A 14,174-nucleotide genomic window follows, 5' to 3' on the forward strand; every position below is an offset into this window, starting at 1 on the left:
TGGTAGAGCACACACCTTGCTGTGCATAAAGCCCTACATACAAACCCTGGCAGCAGGTGGGAACACCAGGGAGGCTCACTGGATATTTAGCAGTGCTGTGGTGTCTTTCCTCACTAACCACTCAAAAAAAAGAATGAAAATTTGGGTTTGAAAAATTACTCAGTAGTATCACACATGTTTGATATGTTTGGTTTAGTCTCTGGTGCTTCATAAGGGGGAAAAAAAGTAGGAAGAGGACTGATATGCTCTACTGTGGTTTATATCTGCTAGAGAAGGGGGGGCAGGAAGAGTGAGAGGAAAGAGAATTAAATATCAATAGAATTTTTCTTTCTTTTTTAAAAAATTTTTTGTTATCTTTATTTACTAAACTGAGACAGCCAGATATTGAGATGAAGGAGGCATAGAAAGGGAGAGAGACAGAGAGACACCTGCAGCCCTGCTTCACCACTCATGAAGTTTCCTCTCTGCAGGTGGGGACAGGGGGCTTGAACCTGGGTCCTTATACATTGTAACACGTACACTCAATCAGGTGTGCCACCACCTAGCTCCTCAAGAGAATTTTCTATTTCAAGTATTGAGGATGTCAGGAATCCTTTAAGTTTTCCATTAAAAAGTATAACAATAAAGTACTGCCAATTTCCTTATTTCTCCTGAATTAAAACAGTATTAGTATTACTGCTGCTGATGAAAATGACACTGCCCAACATTTTCTGAGTTCTTATCATTGTTTTAAATTTTTCATACACAGAACACAACTGTTCCATGTGAGGAGTATACTTATTACCCCCTTTTTGCAGATAAAGAAATTAAAGCAAAAAATGACCTAAATATCTAGACAGATCATTTCTTTGTAATAGTTGGAGGTGCCAGTCAGTGAAATAGCTCACTTTGTGATAGTGTGCTGCTCTGCCATGTACACAACCCAGGTGCACTCCACTATGAAGGAACTTTCAGTGCTATGCTCTCTCACTTTCTTTTTGCCTGGAAAGGAAAGGAAAGGAAAGGAAAGGAAAGGAAAGGAAAGGAAAGGAAAGGAAAGGAAAGGAAAGGAAAGGAAAGGAAAGGAAAGGAAAGGAAAGGAAAGGAAAGGAAAGGAAAGGAAAGGAAAGGAAACAGTTGGTGAACAATGCAGAAGAGAAGCAAAATAAAGTCAAGAAAAACCCAAATTTTAGCAGTTATGAAACTATCAATAAGTGTTTCAAAAATATAACATACAAACTTCCTTTTTTTCCCCTACAATTCATCACATTTTTATTTATTAACTGTTTTAAACCAGAACACTGTTTAGTTAGCTCTGGCTTAATTGTGGTGTTCGGGATTGAACCTGAGACTTCACAGCCTCAGGCATGAAACCAATTTACATCTTATTGTATGGACTTTACAAACATTTGTAGCCATGACAAAATCTAGGAAAGTTACATTTTATTGACAGTAACTGTACTTACAGTTCCTGTTTTGGCATCCCACATTAGATCTCTGAAGGCTAGTTGTGAAGAAGTGAGTTCTGGTTGTAAGAAGTAACTTGCTCGAAATTGATTCCCTAAAAAATTTTTTTTCCATTTATTTATTTTTAAAAACTAAGGAATGAAATTCAAAACCAAAGTCTATGATGTTATGCTATAAACTAAGGACTCAGATATTTCCAAAATTCCAAGACAGATATATCAATATAAATTTTATACACATATAGCTGTAAGAAACTAAAAATATAAGCTGATCTTAAAAACAGATTTTGGGTGGGAGTCGGGTGGTAGTGCAGCAGGTTAAGTGCAGGTGGTGCAAAGCACAAGGACTAGCATAAAGATCCTGGTTCGAGCCCCCAGCTCCCCACCTGCAGGGGTGTTGCTTCACAGGCAGTGAAGCAGGTCTGCAGGGGTCTTATCTTTTTTTCCTCCTGTCTTCCCCTCCTCTCTCCATTTCTCTCTCCTGTCCAACAATGATGACATCAAGAACAACAACAACAATAACTACAACAATAAAACAACAAGGGCAACAACAGGAAATAAATAAATATTTTTTTAAATCTTTAAAAAAAAAACCCAACAGATTTTGGAAAGATTTGAAGACCTTTAGGCCAATGGCCAGGCTGTGGCATACCTGGTTAAGTGTATGAGTCATGCACAAGGACCTGGGTTTAAGCCCTGGTCCTAATGGCAAGGGAGAAAGCTTCTTGAGCAGTGAAGCAGTACTGCAGGTGTCTCTCTCCTATCAATTTCTCTGTCTTACCAAATAAAATGATTAATTAAAAAAAATTTTAGGTCAATATCATGTCCCATAGTTAAGATGATCAATTTTTTTTAAATATAAAAAGTCTACCAAAAAATGACATGGAATCATTTCACTTAACACAAAGCATTTATGCTGTTTTCCCATACTTTAGTCATGAAGATATTTTACAAAATTATGTATTTATTCAAGAAATCACTTTGAATTCCTACTCTGTGCCAGAGACTATATTAGGAGGTGGAAAACAAGCATGAAAGAGATATGGCCTCTGACCTCACTAATTAGGAAGAAATTTTATATAGACAAGAATAGACAAAATAATTCACAACTTAGTTAGATCTATAAAGGGTATTCAAGTGGGTGGGAGCAGGGGGAAGGCATCTCTGGGAAATAGACTTTACTATGAGTTCCAAGGGATTAGAAGAAGCTGGCCATACAAGGAGAGCTGGGAAGCCTTCCATGAGAGGCAACCTCAAAGCAGCCCATGTGCAGATAAAGCAGCAACTTGGGGTACACAAGGGAACCTCCACCAGGATCATTCTACTCTAAAGTGAGCTTGTAGACAGAAGTGGCTAAGGGCAGGTGAATCGAGAATGAATATTTACTGGGAATGGCAAGTGAAAATAATTCCTTGAGAAAAACCTTGCTGTGAAGGAAAGCAGGAAAGGCAGGCTTCAGCTGGAGGAGAATACAGTCGGAGGAGCTAGATTTTAAAGATGAGTGTTATTAGGCATGCCGGCACTACTATTGAGAGGTTTAGCTAGTGACGCAAGGGAGCCATAGCAGGCTAAAGATATAGAACAGGGCTAATAATTCTTAAAGTCCTGTTTTGAAATGAAAGAAAGGGACTAAAGCCCAGAGTATAGGTAGGCAGACTAACCTCTGATAGAGTCAGGGACTTTTCTCTGCTGTCATAGGAAAGAAATATGGGGTTCAGCATCTTCAACAGCTTAATTTGACCATATGAGAAATGACTGACTTAAACTTTGACTGCTGAACTAGAAGTTTATGCAGATGACAGATATTTGTTACCTTCTTCCAGAAATTGAAAGAGTGTGGAAGGCCTGAACCCTGCAGGAATAGCTCCCATTGTGGTTAACACATCAACAATGTTTATCTGCTGGAGATAGAAAAAACAAAATTAATTTGCTTACCTTCATTAATGTTTCCCCTTGCTATAATATTTTCTCTCTATTACTATAGTAATACAGCTTTTAAAAGGAAAATGTGGGGGCTGGACAGTAGCACACCCAGTAGAACGGCATGTTACATAGTGTGCTAGGACTTGGATTCAAGCCTCTTGCTTCCACCTGCAAGGGGAAACCTCATAAGCAGTGAAGCAGTGCTGCAGGTCTCTCTCTCTCTTCTTCACTGTCTGTCTCCTCCTTCCCTCTCACTTTCTCTGTCTCATCCAAAAACAAACAAACAAATAAATAAATGAAAAACACAGGTTTTAGTAGAAGAACACAGAAATTTAACCCTAAATTCCTGAGAGGATGCCAGCCTACTATATACTCCAAACCAGCTGTTTCCTGCACTTCCCTCATCCGATGTCCCTACTGCTATTCTGCCCCCAAAGTACTATAGAATGGCTTTTTGTGTGTGTTACATGCATGTGGTACATGTGTCTGCACACACACACATGTCCATATAAGTGATAAGTAAGGATAAAAAGTTAGGGAGGTAACCTACAAAATTATTCCCAATTACTTATTGGGGATAGATTTTCACTTTGTTTTATAACTTTTAAATGGCAATAATATAAACTTCCATGAATTTTTCAAATAGTAACTAACATATGTCAGCCTTTATCCAATGATAGAAAATTTAAGAAGTGGTCTGGGAGGTGGCGCAGTGGCTAAGGCACTAGACTCTCAAGCATGAGGTTCCTAGTTGAATTCCCGGCAGCACATGTACCAGAGTGATGTCTGGTTCTTTCTCTCTCTCCTATCTTTCTCATTAATAAATAAATAAAATATTCTAAAAAAGAAAAAAAGAAAATTTAAGAAGAATCAGTGAGAAATATTTCTAAAAATCTACTCTTCTTATAGAAATGACATAGAAATGTTACTTACAACATAGAACATACTAAACCAGAAATATCTTATGACCCATGCGTTCCATACTCTGCACTCCATTTAAGATTCATTGTCAGCTTCCAAAGTCTTCACCTGTATTTTTTTCCCCCTTTTTTCAATGCTAGGAATGAGCTTAGAGCTTGTGCATGCATGATACCACTGCTGGACAGATCCCCCAGACAGATGTTTATTTTCAGGAACAGAGAGGGGGAAAAAAGGGAAAGAGGAAAAATAGAGAGGAAAAGACTCCATAGTACTGATATACCAGGCATAGAGCTTGTTCAGTACTTTCCCAAAGTATCCCCAAAGTATCATCCAGAGCTCAAACCCTGGGTGTCTCACATGGTAAGATCTTTGTGTCTCAAGTCTTATCAGAAGTGTTCAGTAACAAAAATGAGAAAACATTAACAAAGATAGGATACTAACCTCTGAGACAGCTTTTCGCACAGCACTCCACTTAGAGTCAGTTCTAGGAAAATAAAGTGGCAAGTTAAGATAACATAAGCAAGTTATACTTACTTACTCACCCAGGAAACCATTAAAAAGGCATATGGTTCTAAGGCCTGAAAACAAGATAGGATAAGCATAGAAAATAATCACAAAATTCAAATAATAATAATCTTTAGCCAAATAGTAATATGAAATCAAAACTGTGTTCTCAAACTGCAAATTGTCTCCATTTCAAAAAATCCCTGAGTTGTCTATAATAGTGAAAGTAAATAAAGTTCATTTGTTTTAGTTCTATATATTCCATTTATGAGCGAAACCATCTAGTAGTTGTCCTTTACAGGATGCAATGACTTATACCAAGTATAGGTTTGAAATGACACCAGTGAAACCCTATAATTATGTGAAATACTGTTAAATCACTAATAAAAACCAACAATAAATAGTTTCCTAAGCCAACTTCAATATTCCTTTATATCTTGTTACCTTTGTTTAACTTCTCCTTCTGCTGTATCATTCCCCACTTCTACATCTTCTTCACTGCCATCTTCACTTGACTCTTGACCTCCTTTGTCATAGGGCTGAAAAATTATTGTAATATGAATCATTTTCAACTAATACAAAAACCAGCCAATAAAAATACTTTCGGTATGTACATATGGCCCAGGTTCAATTTCCAACACTACGGCACTGGAAAGGCTTCTACATTGTAGCAACTCTTCTTTGGCTTCTCTCTCTTTTTCTCTTTGGTCTCAGTCTCTCTCTCTTTCTCTCCCTTTTTCTCTTTTCCTTTGTATCTGAAAGTGTTGACCTATAGTGGTGAAGGCCTGACAATGATGGGGGGGAGCAGAAAAAAACTTTCAGTGGCTAGGGAGGTGGTACAGCATATAGAACATAGGACTTGCTTGTGTGAGATTCTAAGTTCAAACGCCAGCACCACATATATGGGAGTGGTGTTCTAGCTTCTTTTTCTTGTAAAAGGAATAAGTAAATCTCCAATTAAAATATATCCGGAAAGACTCAAGTATAGATAGGAACTTAGTATATGTGATAGACATATCAAAACTTAGCTGGAATGCTACTTCAATATATAGTTGATAATTTTACTATTTGATGGAAGGAAAACTAAACATTAAAAAGTCTTGTGTCAGAGTTGTTTCGACTAATAAATGAGGGGGAGGGAGAGGAGTATTTATTAATAAAAAATAGAGAGGGAGAGAACAGAGCATCACTCTGGATGCCAGGGATTGAACTCAGGACCTGTGCTTGAGATCCAGCACTCTTTTCTACCACCTCCCAGGCTGCTAGAGATCACTATTAGTATTAAAGGTTTTCCCTCTCAGTGTTGTCCATATATTTCTAGTATATTTTAGTGCAGGGCAGAAAGCAGTTAGGTAGCAGATATATTGGACTGCCAGAAAAGTCATACCAAATTTTTGAAAAGAAACACAGAAAAATACGTCAGAGTTTTATTCTGGCATATGCAATGCTGGGGATTGAACTCAGTACCTTATGCTTGTAAGTTGGACATTCTTCCCACTGTACAAGCTCCCAGGCCATGAACTTCCTATAAACACACGGTCTTTTCTCTCAGATTATTGAAAGTCTATAGTGAGCTATGACTGAGGTCCAATAGGAAAGAGTACTTAACATAATTATAAATTATCCTTTATGCATAACATAATTATAAATTATCCTTTATGCAGATTTATTATCGATTTCTTTGTCTAATTAGTTGTTCTTTGATACAGAATATTTTTACTTATGATTATTCCTACTATATACTGAAAAAGTATGCTTTAAAGTTAAATGTGACAATGATACTCACCCTCATTAGTAATACAATGAAAGCAAATTAAAAATTAATAAACTGATTTTTGCCTGTTGCATTGATAACTTTAAAAGGATTGATAATAGCCATCACTGGTTGGCAGGAACTTTTTTTTGTTTTTTTGCAAAGGAACAGTTAATACAGTAAAGATGAATATGTAAACAAAAGAACATCAAGGACTCATATTCTTCCCTATTCCTGATCCTATTGACCTTGCAGTCTTGAAATAATGGACATTAATTAACATGAATTACAAGCTTTGTTTTAGGAGGAAGTTGTTTTTTTTGTTTGTTTTTTTTTGCCTCCAGGGTTATTGCTGGGGCTCAGTGCCTACACTACGAATCCACTGTTCCTGGAGGCCATTTTTCCCATTTTGTTGCCTTTGTTGTCATCCTTGTTGTTATTATTATTATTGTTGTCAATGCTGTTGCATAGGACAGAGAGAACGGAGAGAGGAGGGGAGACAGATAGGGGGAGAGAAAGATAGACATCTGCAGACCTGATTCACCGCCTGTGAAGCGATTCCCCTACAGGTGGGGAGCCGGTGACTTGAATTGGTATCCTTACGCCAGTGATACTTGAAATATAACTAGTTAAATTGAGATATACACTGAAATTGTCAATTTTGTAGCCTGAGAGGTGTTGCAATGGATAAAGTGTTAGACTCACAAGCATAAGATTCTGAGTTTTGTTCCCACTAGTTATAGAATAAATAAAATAAAGTCTTTAAAAACTGCCAAATTCTTATATATTGAGTTTTTTTTTTTTATTTCAGATAGAGAGCATGGGGGAGAGAGACATTATAGCACTACTCTGCCATCCATGGAATTTCCATAGTGTTGTGATGTTCTGATGCTATTGCTGGGCTCAATTCTGGGGTTTGTGCTTGATGAGATGCATGGCCAACTGTGTATCCACCCTTTTGCCTTAATTTTTTATTCTTTTTTTTTTTTTTTTTGCCTCCAGGGTTATTGCTGGGGCTCAGTGCCTACACCATGAATCCTCTGCTCCTGGAGGCCATTTTTTTCCCTTTTTGTTGCCCTTGTTGTTGTAGCCTTGTTGTGGTTATTATTATTGTTATTGTTGATGTAGTTCGTTGCTGGATAGGACAGAGAGAAATGGAGAGAGGAGGGGAAAGACAGAGAGGGAGAGAGAAAGACAGACATCTGTAGACCTGCTTCACCACCTGTGAAGCGACTACCCTGCAGGTGGGGAGCGCCAGGGGCTAGAACCGGGTTCCTTCTGCTGGTCCTTGCACTTTGCACCATGTGCGCTTAACCCGAGCCACCGCCTGACACCCCCTTAAGTTTTGATTCTGAGGAATGTTAAGCCAGGAACCCATCACACAGAAAGGTACTGATTAATGATGCTATCTCAGTTTTGTTTGTTTTCTGTTGGAATGGGCTAGGGGTGGCTTATTGAGCACTTTCACCACTCTGCATCATTAAAAATATTTTTTTAAATTTATTTATTGGATAGAGACAGCCAGAAATTGAGAGGGAAGGGGGCAATAGAGAGGGTAAGGGGGCAATAGAGAGGGTAACAGAGAGACACCTGCAGCATTGCTTCACCAATTGCAAAGCTTTCCCCTGCAGGTGGGGGCCAGGGACTTGAATCCGGATCCTTGCACATTGTAACCTGTATGCTCAACCAGGTGTACCACCACCCAGCCTCTCTGCATCATTTTTTAATTCAGATTTTGTGTGTGCGTGTGTGGGGGTGTGTTCCTCTGTTGCCATAGTATCATTGTGTGGTAGCAGTTGTAGGAGTGACCGCAGCACCTTAACAATTTTCCTTGTACCAACTCCTAGCTCTTAATTTACCCTTCAAGTAGTGACACTGAAATTTCAATTTGGTAGCAGTAGATTCTTAGGAATATTAATATACAATATTTCCCCCATGTTCTTTACCTCTAATATTAAAGCATATTCAATATCTCTAACCAGTCACTAGTTGATGGGACAAAGAATTTAACCTGATGTCATTAAAAATGAAAAAAAATTGATGATAAAAAGAAAAATAAACAACAAAGACTAACCTCCAAGTAGGTTCTGGGAATGAGACCTTTATTTCCTTTAGCATTCTTAGCTATCCACCATCCATCAGGTTTTTTTTCAATTATATGAAGAATTTCTCCTTTCTTATGGCATACATAACAAAGTAAAAAAAGAAAGATGTATAAGTCAGTGATCACAATCATCATTTCGCTACTAATATACTAAAGTAGATTCTGGAAAAAATGGTATGATAATTTTTTTTTTTTCCTCCTCCAGGGTTATTGCTGGGCTCCGTGCCTGCACCATGAATCCACCGCTCCTGGAGGCCATTTTTTCCCCCCTTTTGTTGCCCTTGTAGCTTCGTTGTGGTTATTATTATTGCCCTTGTTGATGCAATTCGTTGTTGGATAGGACAGAGAGAAATGGAGAGAGGAGGGGAAGACAGAGAAGGGGAGAGAAAGACAGACACCTGCAGACCTGCTTCACCGCCTGTGAAGCGACTCCCCTGCAGGTGGGGAGCCGGGGGCTCGAACCGGGATCCTTACGCCGGTCCCTGCGCTTTGCGCCACATGCGCTTAACCCGCTGCGCCACCGCCCGACCCCCGGTATGATAATTCTTATTCCATCATTTATTGAGATTTTTATCAAAAGATACCCTGTATGCTTTATTTTATTTTTTTATCCCTAATCCTGTAAAACTATAAATGTGATTATAAAGGATTTATTTCTGGCCAGGGAGATAGCACCATTAGTAGCACATCAGACTTTATGCCTGAGGATAAATCCCTAGGTGTCACCATAAGCCTGAGATGAATAGTGTTCTGGTTACAAAATAAACAAATTTAAAAAAATGATTTTTTATTATCTTTATTTATTTATTGGATAAAGAGAGCCAGAAATTGAGAAGGAAGGGAAAATAGAAAGGGAGAGAGACAGAGAGACACTGCAGCCATACTTCACCACTTGTGAAGCTTTCCCTCTGCAGGTAGGGACTGGGGGCTCAAACCTGGGTCCTTGTGCATTGTAATAGGTACTCTCAACCAAGTACACCACCAACTTTCCCCTAAAAATTATTTATTTCTTACTATCTTTCATAATAATCTTCAGGGTCTCACACTTAGTCCAAATTTTCATTATTTGAAAGTATTTTGAATCTTTGAGAAAATATTTTTTAGAAAAAAAATGAATGAATTAAAGTTAAGCCCTATTTTGAAATAAAAACATTACTTAGTGATGTGTGTGGTGTGCTATCACATATTTTGAAGAAATACAGAAATTGTGCTCATAAAATATAAATACTCTTTGTTTTATCAGAGCATTTTTCATCTCTGACTTATGTAGGAGATTGAACCCAGGAACTTTGGTGCCTCTGGTATGAAAGTTTTTTTTAAAATTTTCTTTTAATCTTTTTATTTACTGGATAGAGACAATCAGAAATTGAGGGGGAGATAGAGAGGAAGAGAGACACCTGCAGCCCTGCTTCACCACTTGTGAAGCTTTCCCCCTGCAGGTGGGGGAAAGTTTTTTTTACATAATCATTATGCTATAGTTCCAACCCTATAAATAGTCTTGTAAACTCAATTAAAAAAAAAGTATAGTTTTTAGCAGTCTACCTAGCCCAAAACAGATCTTAAAACAACAAATAAACACCACAACCTTGGGGGGCAGGAGGTGGCACACCTGGTTAATTGCACACATTACTGTGCCCAAGGATCCAAATTCAAGCCCTGGTCCCCACCTACAGGGGAAAAGTTTCATGAGTGATGAAGCAGGGCTGTAGGGGTCTTTCTCTTCCCCTGTTTCTATCCAATAATAAATAAATAATAATAATAATAAATAATAATAATAAATTAATTAATTAATAATAAATAAATAAACACTTATGGTCTGGAGGTGGCACAGTGGATAAAGCACTGGATTCTCAAGCATGAGGTCCTGAGTTTGATCCCTGGCAGCACATGTACTAGAGTGATACCTGGTTCTTTCTGTCTCACCTTCTATCTTTCTCATTAATAAATAAATCTTAAAAAATAAAAATAAACAAACAATAAAAAAACACAACTTTCTCTCATCCCACCTGCCACTCATGCATAAATCAATTAAGCATGGATGCCAGCCCTATCATAACAGAATCAATAACAAGAACTACTATAAAACAATATAAGATGTTATCTTCTTGGAGCTTGAAAAAATCATGTTAAGTGAAATAAGTCAGAAACAGAAGGATGAATATGGGATGATCTCACTCTCAGGCAGAAGTTGGAAAGCAAGATCAGAAGAGAAAACACAAATAGAAACTGAACTGGAGTTGGCATAGTGCACCAAATTAAAAGACTCTGGGGTGCAGGTAGGGGGAGAATACAGGTCCAAAAAGGATGACAGAGGACCTAGTGGGGGTTTACTGTTATATGAAAAACTGGGAAATGTTATGCATGTACAAACTACTGTATTTATTGTCAAATGTAAAACATTAATTCCCCAATAAAGAAATTTTAAAAAAAAGCAAAAAAAAAAAATTATCTTCTATCTTGAGCTAAGTACACTGCCCTATTTTACCTGAATTTATATACTGGAAATTATTCATTTGCATCCTAAACTAGGAATTGCCAACATAAAAGCTATTTTTTTTGTTCCAACTCCAATCATAAATTCTATTTTCAAAACAGAAGAACTTTTGTTTTTTATCATCTTACATACAGGTTAACTTTAATAACAGATTTTCATGTGACTAGCAACTATAAATCATAACTATTTATTTATGTTATTTACTTAAGCAGATTATTAAGAAAACATACTTCTAGGAATACACAATATAATGCAGGTAAAGTTTTTTTATTCTTCTAAGTGTACCAATTTATCCTTAGATTAGATTCCAGTCTTGTTTCTACCTACCTTAAATGTAAGATCCCCATCTTGCTGAGCAGTAAAATCTCCAATAGCAATATATTCTTTACTTGCTGCTTGAAGGTGAGATTCATTTTCCTCTTTCTCTTCTTCCTCTTCTGTTTCTTCTTCTTCCCCACCACTTTCTTCACTTTCTTCTTCATCTTCATTTTCTTCTTCATCATCTTCATCAGAGCCATGGTCTTCCTCTTTTCCAGCAGGTGCTCCAGCTCTACAAAAAAAATAAGCAAACAAAAAACACAAATGAAACAAACAACTAGTGCATCATGAGGGTGATTGGAACAACAAAAACAGACCAAGTATAAAATTTTTTATTTGTGGAACAGACCCATATATGAAGCTGGCAAAGGAGGCAAGGTACAACTAATGGCTTGAGGAACTGAGTTGTGAAGACATTTATATAGATGAGGAATGCATGTGACATGCAGAATATATATTGGATTTGAGGTCAAATTTGATTTGATATTCAGGTCTTGAGTTCATCCATTCAGCAAGTGCTGCTTGAATAATATTACAATAGTGGTAATAATATGGGTTCTGAGCCTAAGTTCTGGTTCTATCCCCTCATCCTTGACTGACGTTGGGTAACTTTCATTTAAGCTTTCCAATTCTCATTTAGTAAAGTGGGAAAAATAATAGAACCTGCCTGCCTCATAAGGTTGTCATGAGGATTATGTGAGTTACAAACTTTTAAAGTTTTTAGAATAGTGGCTACCCATAGCAAATTCTCAATAAAAGGCAGCTATGATGATGGTGATGTGATGTTATATATCAAGTTCCATTAGGTATGACAATAGAGGTATACACAATCCACTAAAGAAGCACACAAAGACATGTAACTTAAACTGTCTAGGTAGGGAGGGATCTGAAAAGGATGAGTTGAAATAAATCAGCTAAAAGCTGGGGAGGTAGCATAATGGTTATAGAAAAGATTCTCATGCCTGAGGCTCTGATGTCCCAGGTTCAATCTAAGCACCACCATAAACTAGAGCTAAGCAGTGCTCTGTGGTCTTGGTCTTGGTCTCTCTCTCGGTCTCTCTCTCTCTCTCTTGGTCTCTCTCTCTCTCCCTCTCTCTCTCAAAATAAATAAATCAGGTAAAAATAATCATCTTTCCCTTAGTTCTTAGTATATTCCTCACATATTAGCATAGTCATCTTTCTAAAATGAAAGATGAAACCCTAGCCTTCCTATAGTTCATTTTATAGACAACCTTAAAGATAAAGATTATGTTGACTACATCCTGTTCATGTATAGTCAGCTTCACTTCTTGCTCCATTAGTGGATTCATTTTTTTCCCCCCTCTTCACATAGTTCACTTTCTAGTTTCAGAATGTTCATTTTGGTCTTTAGTAGTTTACATTTCTTTGTTTAATAAAACTTTCTATTCATCCAATCTCTTCCTAAAAATTCTTTACCATACTGGAAATAGTTTTATAGTTCTTGTCTAATAATTTCCACACTTGAGCTTCTATTGAATACTTTCCCTCTTATTAAAAAACATTTACTACATTTTTAAAATCTATACATTGATAAATATGTTGAATCAAGTTTAGGAAGTTCTATGCATTATTTCACCATACTGTAGTTACAGATGTAGGATTTCAAATTGTATCTTTCCTACTATTTTCTTTAACATATTGATCACATTATCTAGAAGCCCTGTGGGCTAGCAAAATAGCTCACTTAGTATGCTGTTTTGCTTTTCATGTAAACCAGGTTCAAGCCTGGCCCTCACTGCAATTAAGGAAATCTTTGGGGGTTGGGTGGTGATTCATCTGGTTGAGCACACATATTATAGTGCCCAAGGACCTGGGCTCAAGCCCCCAGTTTCCAGCTGTGGCGGGGGAGAGATTCATGAGTGGTGAAGCAGTATTGCAGGTCTTTTCTTTCCCTCTCTTTCTCCTCCTTCCCTCTCAATTTTTCTGCTTCTATCATACACACACACACACACACACACACACACACACACACACACACACACACACACACACACATTTTTAAGGAGCCATTGGTGCTGTGGTTTCTTTCACTTTCTTTGCCTATCTATCTCTATCTTTAAAAATATTTTGAAAAAATATAAGTTATTACCAGCTAACTCTCCTATCTGGTACAGGAAATAGTTTGGTTATCGATCATTTATTTTCCCTTGCTTTTTAAAATCCCACTGCTCCTGGAGCATCTTTTTCATTCTCTTTATTTAGGATAGAAATGGAGAAATAAAGAGGGAGAGAGACTATAGCATTTCTTACTATTTGTGGAGCTTCCCCCAAAGCTAAAGCTAAGGAGTTCCCATGCAGTTCCAGGGCTGCAGCTTTACACATAAATGGTAAGGTGCTTGCTCTACTGGGTAAGTCATCTCCTAGGACCCTCTTTCCACTTTTCAAAGGTTATTATTAACATTCACTCCAGTAGAAAACAATGCATATTGCTGCCTCCAATTTTTAAAAGTTTTTTTTATATTTATTTATTCATTTTCCCTTTGTTTTTGCCCTTGTTGTTTTATTGTTGTAGTTATTATTGTTGTTGTTATTGATGTCTTCGTTGTAGGATAGGACAGAGAGAAATGGAGAGAGGAGGGGGAGATAGAGAGGGAAGAGAAAGATAGACACCTGCAGACCTGCTTCACCGCTTGTGAAACGACTCCCCTGCAGGTGGGGAGCCGGGGGCTTGAACTGGGATCCTCTTGCTGG

The 14,174-nt window shown here is 37.5% G+C and overlaps 1 protein-coding gene across 1 annotated transcript in view; it reads right to left on the reverse strand.

The window, feature by feature from the left end:
• Window positions 1–11,694, reverse strand: part of NPHP1 (nephrocystin 1) — a gene marked incomplete at its 5' end in the record, with an annotated part of 42,833 nt that extends 31,139 nt beyond the window's left edge. The window contains 6 exons of the mRNA XM_060184580.1: window positions 1,446–1,540; window positions 3,259–3,346; window positions 4,731–4,773; window positions 5,238–5,332; window positions 8,621–8,722; window positions 11,472–11,694. Coding sequence (XP_060040563.1) covers window positions 1,446–1,540; window positions 3,259–3,346; window positions 4,731–4,773; window positions 5,238–5,332; window positions 8,621–8,722; window positions 11,472–11,694 — 646 coding nt within the window. The remainder of the gene's footprint in view (window positions 1–1,445; window positions 1,541–3,258; window positions 3,347–4,730; window positions 4,774–5,237; window positions 5,333–8,620; window positions 8,723–11,471) is intronic.
• Between the last annotated feature and the right edge of the window lie 2,480 nt (window positions 11,695–14,174).

This window comes from Erinaceus europaeus, unplaced genomic scaffold (genome assembly GCF_950295315.1).
Source record: "Erinaceus europaeus unplaced genomic scaffold, mEriEur2.1 scaffold_787, whole genome shotgun sequence".
NCBI lineage: Eukaryota > Metazoa > Chordata > Mammalia > Eulipotyphla > Erinaceidae > Erinaceus > Erinaceus europaeus.